Source organism: Ursus maritimus, unplaced genomic scaffold (assembly GCF_017311325.1).
Source record: "Ursus maritimus isolate PB19 unplaced genomic scaffold, ASM1731132v1 scaffold_14, whole genome shotgun sequence".
In the NCBI taxonomy this organism is placed as follows: domain Eukaryota; kingdom Metazoa; phylum Chordata; class Mammalia; order Carnivora; family Ursidae; genus Ursus; species Ursus maritimus.
The window spans coordinates 53,063,597-53,090,085 of NW_024423786.1; the positions used below are offsets into that span (position 1 = coordinate 53,063,597).

General features: G+C 52.7%; 1 protein-coding gene across 1 annotated transcript in view; it reads left to right on the plus strand.

Annotated features, from left to right (window-relative positions):
* The window catches only part of MLLT1 (MLLT1 super elongation complex subunit), a 65,177-nt gene continuing 38,688 nt past the window's right edge, over positions 1–26,489 (plus strand). Inside the window, exons 1-3 of the mRNA XM_040629495.1 lie at positions 1–49; positions 9,409–9,589; positions 16,510–16,592. Coding sequence (XP_040485429.1) covers positions 38–49; positions 9,409–9,589; positions 16,510–16,592 — 276 coding nt within the window. The 5' untranslated portion in view covers positions 1–37. The remainder of the gene's footprint in view (positions 50–9,408; positions 9,590–16,509; positions 16,593–26,489) is intronic.

Consider the following 26,489-nt stretch of genomic DNA (forward strand, 5'->3'; position numbering starts at 1 on the left):
GCGACGCGGGGCCCGGGGGCGGGGCGGGGCGCCAGCCATGGACAATCAGGTGAGGAGCGGCCGCGCCGCCCCAGCGCAGCCCGCCGCCCGCCCGGTCCCCTCCCTCCCTCCCATGACCCGCCCGCCGGGCCCTTCTCGGTCCCGGCCTCCCCGCCCACGCTCAGCTCCCGCCCGTCCCGCTTTGTGCTCGCCCGCCGCTCCCCCGGCCTTTATGTGGGGCGGGGGCGCCCCTCCCCCATCCGCGACCTGGCCCGGCCGGAGCGCATCGGACTTCTCTGGGGACCCCGGCCTGGCCCAGCGCAGAGCCCCCTGAGACGCCCACCGGAACCGCAGCCCGGCCCAGACCCCTCGGGATGCCCCTGGTGATCCCAGTCCAGCCCTGAGACTTCTGGGACGCTCCTCGGGACCCCGGCCCAGGCCAGAGTCTCCACAGGCGGCTCAGACTCCCTTGGGACTCTCCCTGAGACTCCAGTCCAGCCCAGCACCCTTTGGGACGTTCCTCGGGCCCCTGAACCAGTCTAGAGCCCCCACAGGTGGCCCAGAAACCCCTGCGATGCCCTTTGGGACCCCAGTGTGGCCCAGAGCCCCTTGGACCCCAACCCACTCCACAGTCCCCGCAGGCCCCCCTGGGGACTCCAGTCCACTCCAGAGAGTCCCACAGCTGCCCCAGGGACCCTTCAGATTTGTCAGATCTGGGCTGTACCACCCTGCTTTGGATCCAGGGCCTGTCTCCTTTTCTCTCCGGACCCTTGGCCCTGAGTCCCCTCAAACTCCAAGAGCCCGCAGCCGCTGCTGCTTCTTTCTTAACCCAGTTGCTGGGGTTTAAGTCCCCCCCTTCCCTGATAACCCACCCCGCAGAATCCCCTGGACCTTGGTTCAGCCTCCTGCTTCCTCAAACCTAGGCCCACCCTAAGCCTTCTTACCCCTCATTCTCTTCCAGGACCAAACCTTCGCTCCCCCTCGATCTCGCCACTGCCTTAGCCTGAGTGACCGTTTCCCCTCAAACTCTGGCTGGGGCCTGGGTTTTTCCCACAAGGACCCAGTCCTGCGTTGAGCTCACCCCCTTATCCCCACCTTGGACTTGGGCTTGCTTCCTCAGACACTTTTGACCCCCCCCCCCACCAGCTCCCTCTGGTTTCAGGCCCCTAGTGCCTGAGGGGCTCTCTTTCACCTTCAGACCTTTCTCTCAGACCAGGCCCAGGGGCATTTTGTGCTCTGACCTGGAGCCCCCAAGCCCTTCAGACACCAGATGCCTCACTTTCCTCAGCGGGGGTCCTCTGTGCTCTTGTAACCCTGATTTACACTTCCCCACATTTTCCCCCAGTCCAGATCTCGGTCTGCTTCTTTCACCCTCAGCTGGCTTCCCTTCACAGACCTGTAGTTTCCCCAGCCCCCTGTACCTCTCTCCTCACACTCAGGGTCTCCCACTTCCTCCCAACATCCCTCAGTCTGACGGTTTGGCTTTCAGCCACTATCCTCGCCCCCCAGCACACCCCATATCCCTTCCTTCCCCAGCATCTTAGAGCCTTCACTGAGAGCCTTGCTCCAAACTCAGGGTGGTTCCCCAACCTCCATAAACTCTCCCCATGGCCCCTTTCCCTCCGTCTGGAAACCCGGAGTCAACTCTGTGAGTTTAAGTAAACCTGAGGCCTTTCAGGCCCTGGTCCCGCCTTCACCAGCTCTCCTCTTCACCAGTCTCCTCTTTAGTACCCATGCCCCTTCCCCCTCTCAAGCCCAGGACTGTTGTGGCCCCCAAGATGGAGTCATTTATTTCCTCATCCTTGCCCACTGCCCCTGGAAGCCAGGGGCGCCAGGCCAGGAAGGGCGGTGGTGTGGGCCTATGGGGGTGGCAGCTGAAATCTGCAGTTAGTGAGGGCAGGTTGGGGCGTCCCTGGCTGCTGGCGCCACTGAGGCGGCTCTGTCTGGTAAGGCGCTGTGTGGCTGTGAGGTTTCAGGGGCGCGTGGGCAGGAGACCTCCCCTTGTCCATCCTGGTCACCTGTGGTGGTACAGGATCATTACGGCCTTTCTCTTGAGAGGTGGGGTAGACTTTATAGCTGTTGAATGGTGGATTTCTGTAGTGTGGTGTGAGTTCACCTCTCTTGAAGGGAGAGAGCTTGTTGCCTCCAGCCTGTGCTGAGTTAAAAAAAAAAACAAAAGAATATACCTTCAGTGTCCGCTCTCAGTGAGCCGTCCCCCCCACCCGTGGGAAAGTCTTGTTGGGTACCACACAGGGACAGAGTGTGGCTCCCTCCTGTCACCCCACCTGCTAGTCCCCCGGGAAGGTATCTTCAGCCCAAACATGTCTATTCCCCCGTGATTTGCTGGGCCCTGGCTGTCTGGGTTGTTGTCATTTATGTAAGTGGAATGGTGGGGATAGGTGGCATTCTTGGCCATGACAGAGGGAGGGAACAGTCTTGCTTGAGTGGACTGGTGATCACACTCGGGCTGGGAGAGTGAGATCCCCACTGCCCAGGGTGCAGCTGCTAGCACCTGTTTACATTCAAATGCACCAGAATGAAAAAGGCAGTTTCTCAGTGGCACCAGCCACATTTTAAGTGCCCATTAACACCCACTACGGAGCTGCTGGCCACCTTAATGGGCAGCTCAGAGAGACAACAGTTCCATTATGGCAGAAAGTTCCATGGGGCAGTGCTAGTCTAGATCCTTGCAGAAGTATTTGCAAGTGAAACTGATCCTAAAGGAAAGTACGTGGCATTCTGTCTGATTGTCTATTCCTGGCTGCATTTCTGCCAGTCTGGGAGATGCCCGGGAGTTCTGTCCCTTCCTTACAGCGGTGGCAGTCCCTGGGAAGACAGGAGAGAATGGTGTCCTTTACCCAAGTGGCTGAGTGAGCTGTGAATGTTCTGGAATGACTTTGGTGCATGGAAAATGCTTTGAATTCACCAGAATCTCGGTTTTCCCTTTCTCCCTTGAGATGCCCCAAACCTGTAAATGCCTCAGCGTGATGGGAAACAACAGGACTTTCCCTGAAGGGCCCCTTGCCCCGCTTGCTTTGGGAGGGTTTGATTCTCTTTACCTTCCTGCCGTGTTCTTTAGAACTTTCAGGCTCAGCTAAAGAAGGGGGATTCTGCATTTTGCTCTGGGCTCCCAACTTCTCAGCATTGAAATCCTTTCCCCATGGCCAGGAAGAGTCTTTCTGGTTCCCTTTGCCCTGACTTTAAATCATCTATTTGATTCCCCTAACCCCCAGTCCAGACTTATAGGTCCGTCTGTGGTGTTTGTATTTTGGGGGGTCATGGCTGGGAGGCATGGATGGTGTGGAAGGATGGGCATGGGTGAAGACGGACCAGATGGTGAGAACATGGAGAAAGGAGGAAGGGGACAGCATCTCTGGGCACTGGGGTAGCCTAGGGAGCTAGGGGTGGTGTCGGCTTTGGAGTGGTCCTGTTCTCTTAAGAACCAGGGAGTCCTCCCCTCACAGAAGTACTGCACCTGTCACCTAAGGTGGGCAGCTGGCCCCTTGAATCACACAGTTGAAATGGTACTTGCTGATTCTCCCAGGTTCGAATGTAAGATCCACTGCTCTTGACCATCCTCTGTTGTTCCAGAAGAGGAGGTTTGTTAGGAGGTTTGTTTCTGACAGCAGTGGCCCATACAGTTTACAGATATGGAAATGGAGGCTCAGGAGGGTCCCGAGAGAAGTCAGGACCAGGCGGGATTCCTAGGTAACCGTGTCCTTTTCCCAAACCTTACGGAGAAATGCTTAGACTTGTGCAGAGCACTAACTTCAGGGTGACGGGATTCTCCCCCACCCAGCTCTGAAACTGTCACTGGGAAGTTGACCTGCCATGTGGTTTGTCCTAAAGTTTATAGGGCGTATAGTACTTGAGGTAGGAACCAGAGTCCTGTTCACCTTCGTATCCGTCATAGTTCCTTCCTGTCTTTCTTTTTAAAGATTTATTTTGGAGAGAGAGAGTGTGAGAGTGAGTGAATTGGGCGGGAGGGGCAGAGGGACAGAGAATCTCAAGCAGACTCCCCACTGAGCATGGAGCCTGATATGGGGCTTGATCCCACGACCCTGAGATCATGACCTAAGCTGAAATCAAGAGTCAGACGCTTAACGGACTGAGCCACCCAGGCGCCCTGCATCCATCATAGTTTCTAACTCAGAGTCTTGCACTTAGCTTTGCCAACCGTCGGCTGCATAAAAGTAGCTAGGGACCTGTTACTTTGTAACCAGGCCCACCTGGCATGCAGATGGACGCCTTGGTTAGTGTTGCGCTCCCTCAGAGATCTCCCAGCGCTTCTTCCTGGAGAACTTGGGTCATAGCTCGTACACCATCTCCATGTCTGTGGGCATGAATGTCAATACACGTATGTAGTATAAACCCTGTCCAGGCCTCCCTAGCCGACTGGGAACCTGCAAGCTAAGGATCGGGGGTGTCATTGCATCTCCTCATGGTCTGCACACTTATCCTTAGTTTCCGGGGAGAGCCCCTTTTGTCCCTTTGTCATTAACCTTATGCCCTGGGCCAAAGGGACAAGGCCAGATGAGAAGCACAGGTGCTGGCCACCTGCCCCCTCCCCCCATTGTGTCACTGGTTAGAAGACCAAGGCCTCATGCAGGGGTCCTTTGGCTCTGTCCCCACCTCTGGGTGGGCAGTCTTCCGCTTGAGAGCATTGTCACTGAGGGATATCCATCATGATCCCATCTTTCTCATGTTCTGATCCAGTGGCTGCTCTTGAGAGCCCCCAGCCGGGTCTGGAGGCAGAAAGTTCTGCCAAGAGTGTTTTATTCGGTCTTGTGTTGCTGTCACTATGTGGGGCCGGCACTTTCTTCCACTTGCGTACGTGTGGACCATGTTGCCAGCAGCCGTGCCAGACCCAGTTGGACTTGGCACGGTCAGTGTAGGCCGGTGAGGGGAAAAGGCTCTTCGGTGTTCTCTCCTCCTGGGAGGGGAGGGAATTGTTGTATCTGAGGGAATTGGATACGGTAGCCAAACTCCAGGCATAATTATACCACTTGGTAAAATATGAATTCCCAGAGGAAAGGGCATCTGTTGAAGAGACTTCCCACGAGGAAATCCGGGGAACTCTTACAGATAAACTCGTTGTGAAAGACCTGCCTTTGGGGGCCCAGGCCGAGGGCGGGGTTCATGGGATGTGGGAAGAATCTGATGAGGAAAGGCCTTTGAAGCAGCGGAGCTGTTGGAAGGAGGCTGGCTCACTCTGCCAGGTGTTGGCCATGTGAGTCCACACTTGGGGGGATCTCCACTGCTTAGTGAAGAAGTGCCCGCCAGGGTCTGCTGGCCTGGCTGGCAAGACTTAGGATTACCACCCTTGGGTTCCAGTTGATCTGGAGGGAGCCGTGTTTGGCTGAGGCCCTCAGCCCAAGCCTGACTGTCCCCCAGTCGCCCCCAGTCGCCCTCAGAGCCCTGGGGTGGCTCCATCTCCATCTGAGGGTCTTCCAGATGATTTCCCAGAAGTAAAGCAGTGAACTCTTTCTGGGGCAGGCCTGGAATGTTCCCCCTTTGTTCCCAGCTTTTGTGGGTGGCAAAGTGGTTCCCAGGGTTCTGGGACATGGCAGGCACCGCGGCCGGGTCCCCCAGGCTACTTCTAGCCACTCACTCGGAGCTTGTGCAGGGTGCCTCCAAGCAGCCCGCGGGACAAGTGAGATGCATTCCTTCCAAGATGGTTGAGAGCTTAACCTAATGGCAGTTCACCTTTATAGAGCCAGGCACCCTTCCTGGAGAGAGAGCTCACTGATTTCAGTTCTTTGGTTCTGCTGCGTGGGGAAGGCGTCCAGGTGGAGTAAGGCAGGAGGGGGGCAGAACCCTTGAAGGTGGAATTGGCTTAGTTGTGCTAATAAATTATCATGACTTGACAAGTCAGAGTAGCTGGGGGAGGGCTCAGTTCCTTGCCTGTCTCCAGTTCAAGTCGCTTGAATGTCTGACTGAATCAGTGATTTCTTTCCTAAGTAGGTGGCTCAGAATCTGACTCCACCATCTTTATTTCTTGAAAGAGTCCAGCGTTCAGGGGAGCATTCCTCTCCTTAGTGCACCAGCATATGCTGTCGTCGGCCCCTCAAGGCGGGGGGGTGTCCAGGCTGCGTTGACGCCAGCCCCTGGGGCCCAGATGCTGCCCGGGCAGAGCTTTGGGCATGGTCTGCCAGCTGCAGAGATCACCCCGTGCCGCTTCACAACCTTCCTGTTTACTTTGGCCTCGGGAGCGGTTTTTTGGCGCTTCGTTCTCTCCCTCTCCGATGGAACTGTGGTCTTCCATTCTTTCACAATAACTGCCCTGCCCCTGGTGTGCCCTGGGTAGCAGCCCCAGCTAATCAGAAATGCTGAGAAGGCAGCCGGATTGGTGAATAGCCAACTCTGAGGAGACCTCTCGGGACGTAGGAGTTAACACCGGAGAACCGAAAGTCAGAGTCATTTGCCAGTGTATGGTTCTGATCATATGTATTTAGTTCACCTGTAACCCTCCCAGCAATCCAGGGAGTGTCTCCCGGTTTCTCAGTGTGAAGACGGGTGGGCGAGAAAGGCAGAGTTTCTGTCCTGCGTGTAAGGGCATCGGGGGGTTACGGTCCACTGTTCGGGCTAATTTATGTTGAACGTGGATCGTGTGCAGTGCTCTGCAGATGGACGCTTGTGGTCTATCGGAGTATTACTTGTTTATCCAGACGTTTGCTCCCTCGTCTCTAGCTTTTGGTGTAGTGCTTCCCCCCTGAGTAGCCCCTGTCGCCTGTCCGCCTCCCCCACACTCCTGCCACCATTTGGCCTCAGCAGCATCCCAGTGCCCTGGGTCTTGGGGTTGAGCTTCCTTGTCTCTCCTCCATCCACTGCTTTTGTTTTTTTTGTTTTGTTTTTTTTTTTAGTTAGTTTGTTTGTTCATTTATTATTTATGTCGTCTCTACACCCAGTGCGGGGCTCGAACTCATGGCTTGGAGATCAAGAGCCGCATGCCCTATGGACTGAGCCACTCAGGCGCCCCTCCATCCACTCTTAAGTCCTGCCAGTTCTCCCTTTTCAGATTCGACTAACTCTCCTTTTCCAGCCACTCCCTCTGGTTGTCTCCCAGCAGGCTTGTTGTTTGTCTGTCTGTCCTTTTCTGCCTTCAGCCTAAATTGTACACAATTGCCGGGGAATTTTGACTCAGATACTGTTTCCTTGCATCCATCATCTGCTTACAATTGGCTGTCATTTCTGCTGTGGGGAGTCTAAATGCTCCATCCCGATCCCCACCCATCCCTCCAGTGGCCCTGGACCCAGCGAGCCCCTGCTCTTTTCCCCGTGGAGCCCCACAGTGACTGTGATCCCGTGCTGGGGGATCTCCCATTCTGTGGTTTACAGTTGGCTCGCTGAGTGCGCAGAGCCTCCCACTAGCTCTTCCATACACTGGGCCCACCCTGTCCTTATCGGTGTCCGTATTGGCCCTTCCCTCTTGGAAAGCACCACTTAAAATTTGCTGATCTAGGAAGGCTCTTTAGTTTAAATTATCTCGTATTATTGATGCCCCGTGTATGGTGATTCCAAGACGGAAGTAAAAGGAAGAGCTAGATGTGATCCCTGGGGAGGCAGCAGTGAGCAGCCAAGGAGGTTGGGGGGGGATGAAGTGGGTGCTGTGGAGGGGGTTGTACGCAGACTGCCGTGGAGCCTCTAAGGCATGCCACCAGCTTGGGGACAGCTCATGTGTTTGTGTGTGTGTGTGCACGCACATGCGCACCTCAACACATAAAACCCACATTGGATGGCAAGACACATTCTGACTTGAAAAAGCTTAAAAAGTGAAAAACGATGAGGATCTTGGACTTGAGGAAACACACAGGTGGGAGACGGGAGGTGTGCTGAGGCGTTTGGACTTTATTCTGAGGGAGTGGCGACTCCCTCGAAAGCTGAACCGGTGGAGCGATAGTTTGTGTCTGTCCTGCTTTCCTGGCAGTGACCGAGAGGGCGAGGAGGGAGGGAGGGAGGACGCTGGTGCGGGGATCTGCTCCCCACCGGTGGGGGGGGGGAATCACAGAAGAGGCAGGAGGACATAAGGTCAGCTGGGGAGAAAGGGGGTCCAAAGTACAGAGCAGGAAGTCTCTGGTGGGCGGTGGGGAGGGTGGTTCCCTGGAGAGGGGCTTTGCTGGGGAAGTGTGGGTTGCACAGGCCACCCAGCAGCTTGCTCTTGGCTGTCTCAGCACTTAGGAACAAGTGTCCACTTGGCCTCTGCTTTCTTTGTAACATTCTTGCATTTGATACTAGGTGTCGGGCTGTATCTATGAGAAGCCCGGGGAGGATCTTGCAGACCAGACTGGATGTTTACAGTGGGTTCCCTGTCAGTGGTTTTGGCCCACCTAGGCATAAACTTTGTGGCTTTGTGTTCAGTGGAGGGGAACTGGCACGAGCTACCTCACATGTCAGGCACAGTGTCACACACGTGCATAAGGAAGGGAGCCTGGCTGCCGAAGCTGCAGGTACACCTGGGACCTGGCCCCTCCGTTCTCACCGAACCACTGTTCTGCTCTTAAAACTGAAAGCCAGTGTTTGTGTGGACTCAGGTGACCCCGAGGGTCTCTGTTCTTCAGAGGCATCCCACAGGACATAGGTGAGGGAACACGCTTTAATCGAGGAGCTTGGGTGACTTGACCAGGGAGGCAAGATGGCAGAGGGGCTCAGCAGGCCCTTGGGGGACACACCTGTGCTTGAACCCGGGCCCTGCTCCCTACCAGCTGATGGTGTACTGCTTAGCAGCTCAATCCCGGGGCCTTGGTTTCCTCCTCTGTAAAATAAAGTAACCGCACTGTGAGTCACACTGGGAGATGTATTCAGAGAGCTCTGGGTGAGGATTCCAGCCCTGGACAAGGAGCCACCCCCAAGAGTTAGACAGCAGAGCAGAGCCAAAAGATTGGGAGCCAATGTGTTCCAGCAGTGACAGATGCTAAGAACATAGGATGTGACACAGAGTGACAGGTGGTGGTGGGTGTGTTCAGGTTGGGTGGCCAGGGGGTCTTCCCAGAGGAGGTGGCACTCAAGCCGAGACTTCAGTGACAAAAAGGAGCCAGCCGTGGAAAGGCCTAGGGAAAGAGCACCCGAGGCAGAGGGAACCACAGGTGCTGAGGCCCCAAGATAGGAAGGAGCAAAGCTTGTTGGAGGAACAGCGGGGAGGTTGCCCGGTGGGGCGGAGGATGAGAGCAAGGGTGGGAGGAAATGCAGGGCCTCCAGTGGGCGGGCTGGGGAGAAGAGGGCCTGCCAGGCAGCTCACACGGTGTCCAGTCCACTGTAAGCACCGGGAGGCTCTTCGCACTCTCACTGTGGGTTGGGAATCCCGTGGTGGTGCTCGAGAGTCTTGTCCTGTGGCCAGTGTTGACAATGTTCTGTAGGCGTGGGGGTGGGACGGCTTGTGGTCCCCTGCTCTGGGCTTTTCACTGACCTGTGTTGGCCTCTTTCTCCCTCCAGTGTACTGTCCAGGTCAAGTTAGAGCTGGGACACCGCGCCCAACTGCGCAAGAAGCCCACCACGGAGGGGTTCACCCACGATTGGATGGTGTTTGTCCGTGGCCCCGAGCAATGTGAAATCCAGCACTTCGTGGAGAAAGTGGTCTTCCGGCTGCACGATAGCTTCCCCAAGCCCAAGCGCGGTGAGTGTCTCGAACCTGGAGGGGCAGCCCTGCGGGGACGAGTGTTGTGACAGAGCTCACGTGTCATCACTCCTTGAAAGGCTTGTTTCCTCCCTCTCTCCAGGAGCAGGGGAGCCCACACTCTGAGCTTCTGGCTTGCACCCCTCCCCATGCTGGAGGGAAGGTACCCAGTCAGGATGTGGCCCTTCTCTAACCTTAAAATAAAATGGTCCTCCCTCCTCTCTGCTTCTCCAAAGGAGGTAGTGACTGTGTCTTGTGTCATTGTTTAGACTTGGGCTCTGAGAAGCATCCAGAGAATGTAGCCAGTGGCCAGTGGGTGGGAAGGGCGACTTACTCCCACCTGGTGAGTAATCAGGAAATTGCTTATTGGGCCTACTTTTGATGAGAGATGCCATTTTAAGAATTCATGATATTTGGGGCAAAAAGCATAAAGGGTTCTCATTTCACCGCTGTCTTGTTTTGTGTCTTCCTTCCCTGCCCCACCCCTCAGACTGCTGTTTGTTGAGCAGAAGGAAGTGCCTCATTCATCTGTTCTGCACAGATCTCGATTACCCGTGGCCTGGTAGTTTGATGGGGCGGAGAGGCGGCAACTGACCCAGCTAAAGGGGGGAAAGGGTCAGAGAGCACTCCCTGGGGAATTTGGGTGAAGTTGGTGACTGTCTTGTTAACTCTGTGGGGGCTGGGGCCGTGTCTGCTTTTCTCACCGTTGAGTCCCCCGGGTAAAGTGTGGCACATCACGGGGGTCCAGTAAATAATTCCTTGAATGGATGTGCTGATAAAGGAAAGACTTTTTTGCTGGAAAAGTACTGCGGGATGGGGAGAGCCATTGCTGAGCCCTCCACCCCGTGCTGGGGGCCGTGGGGGCTGAGCGTGAGCAAGCGTGGCCGGCCTCAGGCTGAAGCAGGAGCGCAGCGTGGGATCCCCTGGGGGCCTGGGCCTGTGCCAGCAAGTGGCTTGTGGTCTAGCGGGGAAATGACGTGTATTACACATGCAGAAAGTTCTGGTTCACAAGGGAAGGCAGCTGGAGATTCCTAGCAGTGTGGTAGCCATTTCTTTTTCTTCAGGTTTCTTCCATCAGCTCTCACCTACTCCTTTCCTTCATTTCTCCTTTCCTGGGTCTCCTGTTCCTTCTTTCCTTCCTGGAGGAGAGCAGCTCTGATTACCACAACAGCAGATGTCTGTCAAGCACCTTCAGGAATAATAGTCCATGGTGCTTACCGGACACTTCCTGCTCAGCTCTTTTCCCGTGCGGGGTCCCTGTGCAGTCTCCCTGCAGTGCCCTGACCCATGGGAGACAGGCTCAAGAGGGCCCGCTGCGTGGCCTGTGCTTTAAAGCGGGGTCTGCACACTGGTGCTGGGGTCTGGGGCAGCGCCCCCTGCTTGTTACCGGCACCCAGCACGCCCCTTCAGTCAGGCATGCCCGCTTGCCGTTGGTGCTGCCCTCCTGGGCTGGGCCCTCCGCACCTCCTTAGGCAGCTTCCTCTCCAGTTCTTCACCGTTGCCCTCCCCTGTCTTATCCCCTTCTCTCTGGGGTGGCCCCGGCGTGATGTTTCCATCCACCTTTAAGCTGTTTATTTTATCTTGGTCCCCCCGGGCACCAGAAGTAACACGAATGGCAGTCTGCGTTTATCGTGCGCTTGCTCTGCCATGCTCGTGGCAGTCCTGTCACGTGGGGCCTCCCAGAATCCCTCAAGGCAGGTGTGTTCACGGAGGTTCAGAGAGGCCCAGGAGCCCGCAGTGGTCACGTGGAGGTGGCCGCTGCTGTGTTCCAGGTACTTGGGAGATGGGGTGATGAGTGGAGCGCGCTCTCTGAACGCGTCATTTCAGGGGCAGAGGTGTGACCAGTAGCTGAAGTGTGCTAGTTGCCAAGTCTGTCTGTAAGCGCGGACGCCCGACCACAGAGAGCAGCTGCACCAGATGTATCACGTCGTGAGCGTGGCTGTGTTGACCAAACTCATCTTGTCATTTGTCAGCGAGACACGGATCAGGTTAAAGAGGGAGTGAGTTTCACGCAGGGCTCTCTGAAATTACACTCAATATCCTTAATATCCTTAAAAAGTATTTTTTCCATCAAATACATAGTCCTAACAAACCCAGCAGAAGTGTGCAGAGCGGGAAGTTCCCCTTTCTGTCTCACACTGGCCATACTGCCCCAGGGCACTCGAGCCCTTTCTGGATTTCTCCTTCCTGAACATCTGAAAGTAGTAGGAGCGAATCTGCTACCTCTTGGTTTTCTAAATTAAAACAATATTTTTAACTTACCAGCTCTCTCCTAAACTCCGGCCCTTCCTCAGCATCTCCTTTCACGTGTTGTAGGTAAGGGATTGGTTTTCAGGGTTGTCTTTGTGACTTTGAACAAGGAGGCAAACCCGCCCATCTTTTGGATCCTTCGCAACAGCTCCCGTCACCCTTGGAGGAAGACCTTTGGCTGCTGGGTCTAACTCACGGCTTCTTGGCTCAGCCACCCACATGCCACATGCTTCGTAGCCTTTTTCTGTTTTTTTGTTTTTGTTTTTTTCCCTCCTTAGCCCTATCTTAACAAATTATACATGTTACTTATCTTGTCCATCGTCCCTCCTCCCCCAAGGGAGAGATTTATGTCTTGCTGTCTGCAGTTTGCTGCTGTGACCTTAGTACTGAAAGGATACAGTAAATATTTATTGAGTGAATGAATGGATTCTCCAGCCCGTCAGCTTTTGTCTGTCCTTTCCAACTTTCCACCTGGGAAGAGAAGGACCTGAGCACCCCTGTCTTTCCTTGCACCTTACACCCTTCCTTTTGGGGGCTAAGCTTCTGCTCCCAGATTAGGGGTTAATTCTAGAAGGTGGAAACCAGCTGTTCTGTTGATTCTGTTCCCTGTTGGGCTGGTCATGTTCCCAGGATTTCATTCATCCTCTGAGCTCCAGGCCACCCAAAGGAGAATGCTCAAGGTCATGTCAAGGTCAGAAGGGTCCTTTTTATCATTCTTGGCTAAAATTTCACCCTGTTTACTTTGCCTCATATTTGGGCTGTAACTTTGAATAAATTGCCTCTCCCTCTTTCTTCCCCCTCATATTGTTCTTCGACATCCAAAGAGCTTCACCTTTTTCACATCCTCTCAGTCATTTCCTTTATCTGGTGGAGTTCTTCTTCCCCTCCTGGATATTTCATTCTGGTTCTCTTTATCTTCCTTCTCTGAATAGGACGGGCAGCTTTCAAGGCCACCTCTTTAGCTGTTACCCTGGGACTTTATTGTTCTCCTGGGGACATTTATTTATTACCCTGTGTTTTGGCTTGTTGTTTTACTGGAGTGATTGCTAAAATAAGGTCCAAAGAAAGGAATTACTTAAGCAGTTTCTGAAGAGAGGCATGTGGGAAATAAACTCTGACTCCATTGGAGAGCCCTTTATTCTGTTCTCACGCTTGACTGATAGTTTGGTTGGGTATAATATTTTAGTTTGAGACTTGCGGTCCCTGAGAACTTTTATTATTTATTTTTTATTTTTTAAAGATTTTATTTATTTATTCTACAGAGGTAGAGACAGCCAGCGAGAGAGGGAACACAAGCAGGGGGAGTGGGAGAGGAAGAAGCAGGCTCATAGCGGAGGAGCCCGATGTGGGTCTCGATCCCAGAACGCCGGGATCACGCCCTGAGCTGAAGGCAGACGCTTAACCGCTGTGCCACCCAGGCGCCCCTCCCTGAGAACTTTTAAAGCACTGTTTCATTCCCTTCTGAGGAGTCCGATGCTGTTGGGTTCTGACACTAATGCAGATGACCTGTTTTGTTTGCGTGCATTTCTCTAGAAGCATTTAGGATATTTTTTATAGTGTTGGTTTCTGGGGTCTTTTTGTTGTTCTTGATGTTGGATGTTTGATGTCCTTCGTTTTTAACTCTGAAAAGTTTTCTTCTACTTCTTTGACAATTTCTTTTTATTTTCTCTTTTTTCTTTCTGGGATGCTTCTTACTTAACTCCTGTATGCTTAAATCTTTTCGTATGTAAAACAGAAACAATTGTATCTGTCTCACAAGGTTGTCCTCAGGATTAAATACACTAATATGTATGAAGTGCTAAGAACAGTGCCTGGCACACAGTAGATGCTTTATAAATATCAGGTGCTGTTATATTTGTTTAATTTGAATTGTTTCTTTACATCTCACCCTTTAAAAATGGATCTTTTTGCTCTGTATCCTGGGAGGTTTCCTCCACTTTCTAGTCTATCCACTGAGTTATAAAGTTGTAAGTACTCTGTTTGTAACATCAAAGAACCCTTTCCTACTCTCTAATTGTCCTTTTTAAAGTACTTTGTTTTTATTTGTTGGGCATATCTTGGATCTGAGGACATTGGCTCTAGTTCGCTGTTGTTGTTTTTAACATTTTTCCTAAGTTCCCATGTGGCCTCCAAATTATTCCTGTTTCTCTGGGCTCTTTCCTGCAGGTGAGAACTCTCACTGAGAGCTCTTTGTAAGGCAGGGTGGGTTTTGTCGACCAGCAGGCTTCTGGTTAGGCAGTGGACCCCCCAATTTCAAGATGAGGTCATGAAAAGGTAGTGGTCTCTGCTGGGAACGGGTCAGTGTGGCTGGATCTAGGACCTGAGGCCAGGCTGGCAAGAGATGAGGCCGGTCGTGATGAAGCACCTTGCAACACCCTTGAGGGGCTTGAACTTGGTCCTGAGGGGAGTGGGGAGCCATCGGGGACACAGTCCGGTTCACAGTTCAGAATGATCATTACAGCTGCCCGTGCAGAAGACGCCCAGGAGTGAGCCCGAGACAGAACAGCTAGTGAGGTGCTGGGCGGTAACCCGTGCGAGAGCCTGGGCTGGAGCAGAGGCCCAGGGCACCGGGGCAGTGGGTGCATTCCAGAGTGTTTTGGAGGTAGACAGACGTGATAGAGCTCGGTGACAGGTAAACTTGGCAGAGGGAGGACTCAGGGTGATCTCGGGTCCTTGGGTGGGTGATGGGCAGTCTGGGTCCTGAGCTGTGGGATGCTGGGGAGGTGCAGGTTTAAGAGGGGAATAAGGAGGTGACTTGGGGTCGGCTGCATCTGAGCTTCCCATCCAGCACCTACAGGAGGATATCTGAGAAGCAGAAGGAGACTGGCTGGGATAGAGATTTGCTGCTGACCTCACCTGTGATAGTGTCCCCGGGCTACCTGGGTTTACCACCTGTTGACCCAGCCTGTTGTCCTGGAGTAGGGCTGCTCGTTATTTCTAGGTGGGCTGACCATCAGACTGAGGGTGGTGACACAGCCAGACTAAGCTGTCCAGACCAGAGGTGTCCTCGTGGCCTCTGCCATCACTCCAGCCCCTGACACTACTAGATATAGTGGTGGAGTGAATGAATGGACGCAGTCGCTGCCGCATTTGGTGGCAATAATGCTTCATGCCTAGACCCTGATGTCAGGTGACGGTTTCAGGGTGCTCAACAGAGGCAGCAAGACCACCGCTGGCCTCCAGGAGGCTGTGCTGTGTGCTGTGGCGTGTCTTGGGGCTGTTTTGGGAGCCCCCTCCCCCCAACACCTGATGGGGAAGTCAGTCCAGTTGAGTAAGCTTCATATACCAGCAGTGGGCAAGGTCCTGCCCCCTGGAAGTGTCTCCTATGGCGGGACACGGGAACTGGCTGCTAGAGTGCCCAGCGAGCACACAGCTGGGGAGATGGTAGCCGGCCTGCAGCTGGACTTCGAAGGGAGTGCAGTCTTCAACGGGGGAGGGTGGGGTGGGGTGGATGGAGCCTTGGGCGAGGTTCCTGGAGCCAAGGCCAGCTCATACCTGTGCAGCTCATCCCTGCTCCGGTCTCTGAGGCCAGCGGGGCTCCTGAAGCCTGAGCCACAAGCCCATTCCCTGCTCGCCTGGGGTTTGCAGGCTGAGGTCCCATGCAGTACTTTCCAGCCAGCCCTGCCTTTGAGGGTCCCTCGTTATTCCAAACCTCCCCTGTTGGCCAGTTTTGTTGGCATAGATGAGACTCATGAGATATTTGACATATGGTATTGGATGAGATATTTGAGAGCCAAAAAGATTTTTTTCTAAAGAAAAACTTTACACCATTTTAATTTTTAAAAATTCTTTTTGATTATGTTCCATGCACTGTTTTCCATCAGTTTCTGGCCCACTTAAGAACTACCTGAATGGTGCAGACATGTGCATAACGGTTTTTCACGATTGGCAGGATGTTTTCCTGTCTCCCAATAGTGATTGCTTCTGGAGAGGGAGGGGTGACAGACCAGGGGAGTGGACCTGTACTATTTGGATTTTTCTTAAAAGCAGGAGAACGGTGTTTTCACGACAGCTTGCATGTCAGAACATTGAGGTTCATTCTGGAGGGTGTGGTTGCTGGAGGTCATTTTACTTGTACTTTGCTGTTCTTTTTAGTTTCAGGTTTTTTTTTTTTCATCTCTGGGGTTATCGAGTCTCTATTCAGTCACTTGGGAATGCCTTTGTGAGACGCTAAAATGGAACCCAGGGGAGTCCCAGGGAAGACCCGCTCCCATCTCCCCACGTCTGTGTCACTGGCCCCAGCTGGGCCTCTGTTAGCGTGTTTGAGTGAGCAGAGGAGGGCGGCAGATACGGCCCTCCCTGCCAGGGACGCTGGGGCCCCACAGGGTCTGGCACCTCACTGTCCCGATTTGGTTGAACTCTGTGGCTGTCCCTGTGGCTGGCAGTGGCTACTCTGTCTTAGCTTGTTTCACGTCCCTTCCTGCGCCCCTCTGCTGCCCTCCTTCCGTGGTGTGGTCAACTTTCTCCTGCTCTGCTTCTATGCCCCGTGATGCTTCGAATTCCATGGGATTCGACACTCCGAGGGGGAGCTGGCCTTCTGAAAAGCTACAGTCCTGCGAGGCCCGCTGAGCCCTGAGAAGAGGCACAGAGGGGCTGCGAGCTTACTGCTGCTGGCGGCTGGGCCTTTGAGTGTGCAGGAAGCTGATGATGCACTTTTCCTTTCTTTTTAGTGTGCAAGGAGCCCCCTTACAAAGTGGAGGAGTCGGGTTACGCTGGCTTCATCATGCCCATCGAGGTGTACTTCAAAAACAAGGTAGGATCCCGGAGTAGCAGCGAGAAGGACTTTCACAGAAGAGGGGGTGGAGCCGGGGCTGCGTGCGGGAGGGAGTGTTGGAGTCACTCGGAGCGGATATCCGAGTTAGAGTGCAGGCACACGAAGTGGGGCGTCCGTCTCGTGTGGGAGGCGGGGGCTGGGGAACCGGCCTGCTGGGACGGCGGGTGGGAGTGCACGTGGATGTGGCCTTCTCGGGGAGCAGCTGGGCCACATCCGTGTTCAGTTGCTCTGCAGGTGTGTGTGGGCCCTGAGTCAGCAGTGACGTGCCACGACAGGGCCAGATTCTGTGGATGGTCTTAGGGGGTTAGTCACTGGCCATGAGCAGTGGCCAAGATGCAGAAGTTATATAAAACGTCCGACGGTAGGCAATTGGTTCGATGTGTTTATGGTGCATCTATACAGAATCTTCGATGACCTGCAGGGCGGGTGGGGGGGGCTTAATATTGTTGAGTAGAAAAAGCACGTTTATGTATATTATTCATAGAGAAAAGGAGTTAGGTTTAGCAGACATGTGAAAAGGGTAATCTGAGGGGTAGGGTTATAAGGGGTTTTTGTTTTATTTTCTTCCATGTGTACTTTTTTAAACACAGTGAATATCTATATTTACGTATGTTGTTTTATTCCGTCCCGGCCACTGTAACTAAATACCACAGACTGGGTGGCTTATAAACAACAGAGATTTATTGCTTATGGTTCTGGAAGCTGGAAGTAGTCTGTGATCAGGGTGACCACTGGGTTGAGGAGGGCCCTCTCCCGGGTCACAGACTTCTTGTGTCCTCATGCGGAGGAAGAGGCAGGATGTGTGGGGTGTCTTTCATAAGCACACACATCCCATTCATGAGGGCTCAGGACCCAATCACCTTCTGAGCTCCCACCTCCTCCTTCCAGCACCTCCGGGGGTTAGGACTCCACATAGGAGTTTGGGGGGGACACATTCAGACCACAGCGTGTTTTTTGTTTTTTTTTAAGAGACCAGTCATTAAGATAGAGAGCCTTCCCGGCAGCCTCCCTCTGCTTCTCACAGGCGCCACCAAGAGGCCATGGTGAGCTTTCCTGGCTCAGATGTGTGCTTTTCCGCAAGCACAGCTAGACTGGTTGCCGGCAGCTCTGCCTTCTTCAGGAAGGAGCTCTCCGTGGGAGGCCAGCGGATGCCACCGCTTGCCTAATGAGTCCCTTGTTTAGACCTGGCTTTTCCACACACCACCAGGCATCAAGGGCCTCGGGGAATGGTGCTCAGGTGTGCTGACCCACTGGGAGCCGAGTGCCACTTCAGCGGGTGTGACTCAGTGGGATTTGGCTGTGGGACCTCTTGGGCACAGATCACAGAAGCCTGGGTCCTCCTGAGGCTTTCGGGGGATCAAGACCCGAGAGGCCCGGGGAGTGGCCACTCTTGAGAGAAGAGGCCAGCCTGTGTGCACGGGCAAAGGCTCCATGTCTCTTCAGCAAGGGCTGAGGGGGGAGATGCAGGGGAGAGACTGCCCTGCTGGGGCTGGGCCCTGCAGCAGGCGGTGGGGCAGTGTTCCAAAGTCCCGCCTAGGGAGGCCTCTCACTGCTCCAGGAGTGTGGAGGAGGGGGCGGGGACTGTGGAGGTGGGACGGATGCCAGGGTGAGTCTCTGGGCAGGTGTCGCTGGCCTCTCAGTCCCTGGGGGCAGCAGCCTGCTGATGGCTGGGGAGACTGAGTCCGTCTGCAGAAAGTTCTTGGTCTTCATGTGCACTGGTGTTCCGAGGGGCGGGTGGTGTAGGAGTCCTGCAGCTGGTGACAGCTCATCTCTGGGTTAAGTAGATTCATTCCTTTGAGGTTCAGAAGCCGTTTCGGGTCCCCCAGGCCACCAAGGCTTTAGTGTTTCCTGAGACCTGTCTGCTCTCTCGTCCCTGACGCGCAGACCTTCCTGTCCTTGGTGGGAGCTATGTCTGCAGCCACATGGGCAGTGGTGGTGCCCACTCAGCTTCCCAGTCCTCCCCAAGGGCCTGCCAGGAGGTGAGGGCTCAGCCCAGGGGAGGAAGCCCCACACAGAGGCTGTGCATTGCTGCGTCAGTGGCCCTGGCTCTTGGAGCCCTTTCTCCTGGCCCAGGGACCTTTGCTGCTCTCCAGGTTTTCTCTCGAAACGTTGGCAAGAGGCAGGAGAGCTTGGTGCTTGCGCCTTAGTTGGCACCTTTCCTATGGTGACTTCTGCAGCCTCTGTTAGTGGTTGTAGCTGCCCCGGGCCTCTCCCGCTGGGTGGGGGTGCTGCTCGGTTTCATGTACTCCCCAGAGAAGGCACGGTGCTCTGGCAGCTGGGAGGGGTCTCGGGGACCGTCCAGACCCTGCTCCAGCTTCTTGGCTATGAGCCGAATGGAGCCTTCCGTGGGGCTCACCCTCTGGAGGACGGGTTGTGCTCAGTGTTGAGCAGGGAGGCAGCAGCTCCGGCCTTCACTGCCTCACCCCTTGTCTGGCCTGCAGAGCCCGCTGCTGGAAGCCCCGCCCAGGCTCGTAGGCCGCTTTCTGTCCTCACTGGGAGCTGCGGGAGCCCATGGGCGCCCGCAAGGACTGCTCGATTGGGGTTGCCAGTTGCTACGGGACACAAGCATTTTTTTTCTTTTTTTCAGCTTCATTGAGGTGTGGCCGACAAAAGTATAAGACGTTTAAATTGTGCCACGTGATGGTTTGGCAGATGCTCACACTTGTGAGAGGATTTTCCCCGTCAGGTTAACTAGCACATCCATTCACCTTACACGCCCTGTTTTTTTTCTTGGAGAACATTTAAGTTCTACTCTCTTAGCAAATTTCAATTAATGATAGTGTTATCAGCTGTAGTCCCCATGTTACACATCAGATCTTCAGATCTTCTTCATCTTGCAACTGAACAACCTTTCCCCACTTCTGCCACCCCCAGTCCCTGATAGCTACTTTCCACTCTGTTTCTATGATTTTCTTATTTTTTTAGGTTCCACGTATAAGTGATACTGTGTGGTATTTGTCTTTCTCTGTCTGGCTTATTTCACTTAGCATAATCTCTCTAGGTTCATCTATGAAGGATTTTCTTCTTCAAAATCCCAAGCCCTTTGAGATTTCTCAAGCCCCAAATCCCAGGCCCAAACAATATTCCGCTGTAGTGTGTAGGCATACACACACACTGGCCACATTCTCTTTATCCATTTATCCATCGATGGACACTTAGGTTTACCACAGAAGCATTTTTTTTTCTGGTTTTAAAGCTGGAGCGAGGCCCCCAGGGCTCCAAGTCCCTCGAGACCACTGGGGACTCTGAGGCCCAGAGAAGGTGTCTCCTGCTCCAGCTTGCACAGCGGGTTGGCACAGAGCCGAGACGGCCCAGTGTTGTCTCCTGTCTGGCACGTCCACTATTTGGGATTGTGTGAAGTGACGTTTACCTCAGAAAGGCGGCAGATCATTTCAGTGATTAAGAACTCTTGTCCCAGAGAAGAGCCGCTCCTCTCCCTTTTTACGTGTCGGTCTGCGTAAGAACTGCATGCTGGAGTGTCCCTCCAGGCTGAGTTGTTACCCTGTGTTTACGGCATCTCAGTCAGACCACGTATCTGAGGGCGGCCAGGGGAACTCTTGCGGGGGAGAATCAAGCGCCTGGCCTTTGCAGTCCCCTGGCTTGGCAGGTGGCTATGTGGGGCCAGCTGCGCGTTGGGGGATGTTGGGGCAGGGCGTGGTTGGTGCTGTTAGTTCAGCGCCCCCCTTCTCAGCGTTGTGCAGTGGGGGAGATCTAGGCCAGCCACACGCAGACGCGCCAGGTGTTACAGAACCCAGATGGAGCAGGTACAACCTGCCCGCCCCCATAGGAGCCCCAGGAAAGGTCCCCACGTGGGTCACTGCATCTGCCCGCCGCATCTTGTAATGCTCCCCTGAGCCTTGCATCTGAACTTCCTACGCTGAGTTCCCAAGGTTCCACCCCTCTGTCCTGCATCTGGTGGGGAACAAAGGGAACTCCGGTGACCCTTTAGCCGTAGGATGTGTCCCTCCTGGGCACAGCGCCCTCACCTATCCTGGGGCATCGAGGAAGCAAAGACGACCCCTCTGAGGGTGTCCTGAATCCCCGTGTGTTCTTTCAGGATCCTTGGGTTTTCTTATTGGGAGTGAGCAGGTGTGTGTGTGTGTGTGTGTGTGTGTGTGTGTGTCTGTCTGTCTGTCTCTCTGTCTCAAAAGGGCAGGCAGGGCAGGACCCTGGGCTCTTCGAGCCTCTAGTCCCAGTTCCTCACCAGGCCCCAGCATTCCGCCACTTCCTCAGGTGCCCCTTTAGAGGGCGCACGTGTGCAGCTCACTGCCCCTGTGCGTCCAGCAATCCAGGGTGGGTGGCTTCTAGTTCAAGTGAAAGAGTTCTTGTTCGGGTCTGGTTTCTTGAAGTAGAATTTACTTATACTGTGATTCTTTCATTTTAGGTATCGTAGGTTTTTAAAATTTCGGCTCGTGTTTTCATTTGAAATCTGTTGGTGCGCGGCTGTTTTTTCTGTTGAAGAAAAGGAAGGTCCTATTCCTAGGCATAGACTTGTCTGACCAATTGGCGCAGAGGCTTGTGGGCCTGGGGCAGGAGTGCCGCTGTGATCCTGTTCTCAGAACTGCAGCCTGTTCTTGCTCAGGACGAATGCTGGCCTCCTCTGTTCCTGGAGGTAGTTTTGCCCCCAGAGCTCTAGAGGGCGGCCCTGAACTGGGAAAAGCCGGGAAGCGAGGCCTGCAGTGGGAGGCACCTGGGATACAAGTCCTGTCACAGGTCCTGTGGGGTGTGTGCCCTGGGCCAGGTGCTCTGCTAAGGGGTACCTACTGAGTCTCCAGATGAGGCCTAGAGGAAGGTGATCTCCCCAGTCTGTGGATGAAGGAGCTCCTCGTTACCCAGTGACTTGGTGAAGGCCACGCAGTCATGGTCAAAGCTGGGATTTGAGCCAGCAGAGCCTGTGATTGTATGTTTACACCTGTTGCCTCAAGACCCAAGACAGGCATGACCCAGGGCATCCGCTGTTCACAAATCCTGGTGTTTGCTTACATCTGGGTGACGGAGACAGTGTTTCAGGCATTGTGTTCTGCAGCTGTCTGAATGTGGGTCCCTGCTTTCGAAGGTTTGGAAAGATGAGACAGTTCACTGCAAAAGGAGCTTCCGTGGGCTTGGAGTACTGTTGGAAGCAGGGTTGTTGTGAGCGGATCTGCTGGCGACGTAGGCAGGGGTTGCATTTGGTTACGGTGCCGCTGTAGGTGAGGTAAGTTGACCTTTGAGATAGGAAGCCAAGGGGGAAGTGAGTGGACAGCCTCCTTCCCTGGGCCTCAGTTTCTCTATCCGCATGATGGGGCTCCTAGTTGTGCCTGCCTTTCAGGGCTGGTAGGAAGACTCAGAGAGATGAAAGGCAAAGCGCTTGGCCCGGTGCCCAGGACTGGCTGAGCATTAGGTGAGAGTGTGTTGTCACTGTTGCCGGTGAGATGGCGCCTGGTGGTTAATCTGCAAAAGAAAGGTGAGTGGAGAAGGCAGCCTCCAGGGGCCCCAGAGGAGGTCAGCGTGCCAGAGATGAAGAAAGATGACCTTTGGCTTTTCTGGGGGGTGGGGAGGGTCTATGCCCACAGCAAAGACAGGTGCTTTCTCAAGCACAGGACATTTTCTTGTGTCAGCCTGAGGGGGTTTTTACCCACCCTTGACCCTGAATACCGCGGTGTCTGTGAACTGAAGGAACTCTGCTTCCGTGTTGTGTGGCGGTAGTACTTAGGTGAGGCCACGTTGTTTGACAGATAGAGCACTCCTTTCCCCAGAGCACTCCTTTCCCCCAAGGGAGACAGAATGGGAGTGGGTGGGGGAGCTTCGTCCTACTGCATACTCATTATTGAGTGTTTTTACTAAGACCACTTCCTACTCTAAACGAGGGGTGTCCTTTCCAAGAACGCTTCTCCAGCTCTGACTCTGCAGACTCTGGTTGGGTGTCCTGCAGCTGCATTCGATTCTGACGCCGTCTGCTTGGAACTAGTACAGGCCCCACAGGTGAAGGACTCGGCCCCAGAGGACTGCCCCCACTTCCAGTGCCAGTTGCCAGCCCAGGCTTCTAACGGACGGGTGCCCACGACCCCCTCCTCAGGTGACATAATTTGCGAGAACAGCTCAGAAAACTCTGATAAACATTTTACTTACTGTTGCCAGTTTATTCTGAGGGATACAATTCAGGAACAGCCAGGCAGAAGAGGCGTACGGGGTGGGGGTCTAGAGCTTCCAGGCCTTCCCGGGCCCACCACCCTCCTAGCACCTCGTGTGTTCACCAGCCTGGTGTTTTCCAGACCCCGTTGTTAGGGGTTTTCATGGAGGTTTCACACGTAGGCGCGATTGATTACAATCATTGGCCATTGGTGAGTGGCTCAGCCTTCAGCCCCTCACCCGTCTGGAGGTTGGGACCTGGGGCTGGAAGATCCAAGCTTCTCGTCAAGGCTTGGTCTTTCTGGCAACCAGCCCCATCCAGCCAGCCCTGTCTAGGGTCCCACCAAGGGTTGTCTTATGAGAACCAAAGACACCCTGTCACTCAGGCCATTCCCAGGGTTTTGGAGATCTGTGCCAGGAACCAGGAACAAAGCCCAAATGTCTTTCTCTAGTACCACAGTTGTCAAAAAAATCTTTTTCAAGTCAGGTGAAATTCACATGCAGTTAACCGTTTTAAAGTCAGAACTTTTCATCTCCCTGTTGTCCTCAGCCCCAGCTTTGGTACCTCTAATCTGCTTTCTCTTCTGTGGGTTTGCCTATTCTGGACATTTCATGTGAAAGGAGTGGTACAATACGTGTCCTTCTGTGTCAGGCTTCTGTCGCTCTGTCATGTTTGCAAGGTTCCTCTGTGTTTGCAGTGGTGTCGGTGCTCCATGTCTTTTTATGAGCGAGTAACATTCCTCTTATCCTCAGGAGTTAGGTTCTGTAATGTCCCCGCCAACACTGAATTAATAAAGACTGAGCCACTGTCACCGGGGGAGGGGAGCACAGGCTTGGGTTCCTGGAAGCCTCTGGTCACATGTTCTTCAACTGATGGCTCCCTAGCCTTGAGCTCTAAGTGTTTGCGTTTACAGACACCTTATTTAACATACACTGCGGCTTCATTAGCCCTGAGTTCACAGCCAGCTGCCCGAACCCGTCTTGTCTGACACATGTATTTCCTTTGTAAGGTGCCTCACAGCCAGCCTGGGTTTAGGCCCTAGACAGCGTCATGCTTGGGGCCCTTTCAGACCGTAAAATCACCAGCGAAAAGCACAAAAATGTGACAGCCATGGCACAGGATACACCACGAGAAGGACTCTTGCTCTCACCCCGAGAGCTGTGACGGGAACGCGGAGTTGCACCTTGTCCTGAGTCCGTTGGGAACAAGCACTGGGAGGCTCAGAGTTGTCACCCCCTCCGTGCATGTCTGGGAATGACTGCGAAAGCCGCAAGTGTTGATTTTCAGTTTATAAATACATTTTAGTGAGTAGCCAAATTCACAGATAGGGAATGCATGAACGGTGAAGAGCTCCTAGGCTCTAATTTATTTGTTCATCTGTTCAGTCTGACATTTGGGCCGTTTCCACTTACTCACTGTGTGAAGTGTGCTGCTGTGGACATCCTTGTACGTGTTCATGTGGGAACTCCGGTTTCGATTTCTTTTGGGTGTGTACCGAGGAGTGGAATTGCTGGGTCCTGTGGTAATTCTGGCTTTAACCTTTATGAGGAGCTGCCAAACAGTGGTTCCACCGGCTGCACCTTTATATTCCCACCAGCAGTGTGTGAAAACTCCTCAATGCTTGTTATTTTCCATTAAAAATTTTTTTTATTATAGTCTTTCTAGCGGGTATGTAATGGTATCTCACTGAGGTTTTGATTTGCATTTCCGATGATATTAAACATCTCACGTGCTTATTGGCCATTTGTATATCCTGTCTGGAGAAGCAGCTATATGCATCCTTTGTCCGTTTTTTAATTCAATTGTCTTTTTGTTGTTGAGTTATGAGAGTTCTCCATATATTCCGCATCGTAAACGCTTACCAGATGTGTGACTTGACAAATATTTTCTTCCACCCCATAGGGTGTTTATCATATTCTGATAATGTCCTTTTATGTGTTAAAGTTTTTGATTTTTAAATGAAGTTCAATTTATCTGTTTTTGTTTGTTGCTCACACTTAGCATATAAACTCTAAGATTCCATTGCCAAATCTGAAGTCGTGAAGGTTTATCCCTATGTTTAACTTTCATAGTTTTACATCTTCTGTTTAGATAGTTGATGCATTTTGAGTTAATTTCTATATATGCCATGAGGGTGGGGTCCAGGTCATTCTTTGTATGTAATTATTCGTTTGTCCCAGCACCATTTGTTTAAGAGACTAATCTTTCCCTGCTGAGTTGCTTTAGCGCCCTTGTTGAAAATCAGATGGCCATAGATGTTTGGGTGTATTTCTGGACTCTCAATTCTATTCCATTGGTTACTAGTTTTCATTGTTGTAAATTTTTTTTTAAAGATTTATTTATTGGGGGAGGGAGAGAGAGCGAGAGAGCGGAAGCGCACACAAGCAGAGGGGAGGGGCAGAGGGGGAAGGAAAAGCTGACTCACTGCTGAACAGGGAGCCCAATGTGGGACTCGATCCCATGACCCACATCATGACCTGAGCCGAAGGCAGATGCTTAACCAACTGAGCCACCCAGGTGCCCCCCCCATTATGTAATTTTATAGGAGGTTTTGAAATTAGGAGATGACAGCCCTCTGATTTTGTGGGAGTTTTGTTTATTTTTTAATGTGGTTTTGGTTATTTGGGGCCTCTACGATTCCATATGAGTTTGATGTTTGGCTTTCCATTTTTGCAAAAAAGACCACTGGAAATTTGATAGGGATTGCATTGAATCTATAAATCACTTGGGAGACATTACTCTCTTACCAATATTGTCTTCCAGTCCACGAACATGGGATGTCTTTCCATGTAATTAGGTTTTCTTTAATCAATTTCCTTCAGCAGTCTTTTGTACTTTTCAGTATACAAGTCTTTTATCTTCTTGTTTAAATTTATTCTTAGGTATTTTATTCTTTTGCACACCATTATTAGTGGAATTATTTTCCTAATTTTCTTTTCGGAGTGTTCATCAATGGTGTGTAGAAACACAACTGATTTTTGTGTGCTGATCTTACACCCTGCAACTTTACTGAATCTGTTTATTTTTGGGGGGGGCTTCTTTGAGATTTTGTACACGTAAGCTACCATCAACAAGCGGAGATAATTTTACTTCTTCCTTTCCGGTTTGGATGCCCACCTCCCTCCTCCCTTTTTTCCCTTCCTCTTGCCTCATTGCTCTGCCTGGGACTTCCATTACGGTGTTGAATAGTAATGGTGAAAGTGGTCCATCTTTATCTTGTTCTTGATCTTAAGTTTTAAAGCTATGGCTGAGTTTTCAGTGTTTTGCCTTGGAGTATGGTGTTCGTGGTGGGTTGTTCATAAATGCCCTTTCCAGGTTAAAGAAGCCCCCTTCTATTCCTAGCTCTCTGAGTGTTTTCATCATGAAAGGGCCTTACATTTTTTCAAACACTTTTTCTGCCTCCGTTGAGATAATCATGTAGGTTTTTTTCCTTTGTTTTGTTAATGTGTTGTATTACGTTTTGATTGGTTTTCTTACATTGAACCACCCTTGCAATCCTGGGATAGATAGCAGTTACTGTATAATCTTTTTTCATTTAAATTCAATTAGCCAACTGATAGTACATCATTAGTTTCAGGTGTATAATCTTTTAAGAGTGATATTGGATGCTAGTATTTCTTTGAGGATTTTTTTTTTAAGATTTTATTTATTTATTTGACAGAGAGAGAGACAGCCAGCGAGAGAGGGAACACAAGCAGGGGGAGTGGGAGAGGAAGAAGCAGGCTCCCAGCGGAGGAGCCCGATGTGGGGCTCGATCCCGGAACGCC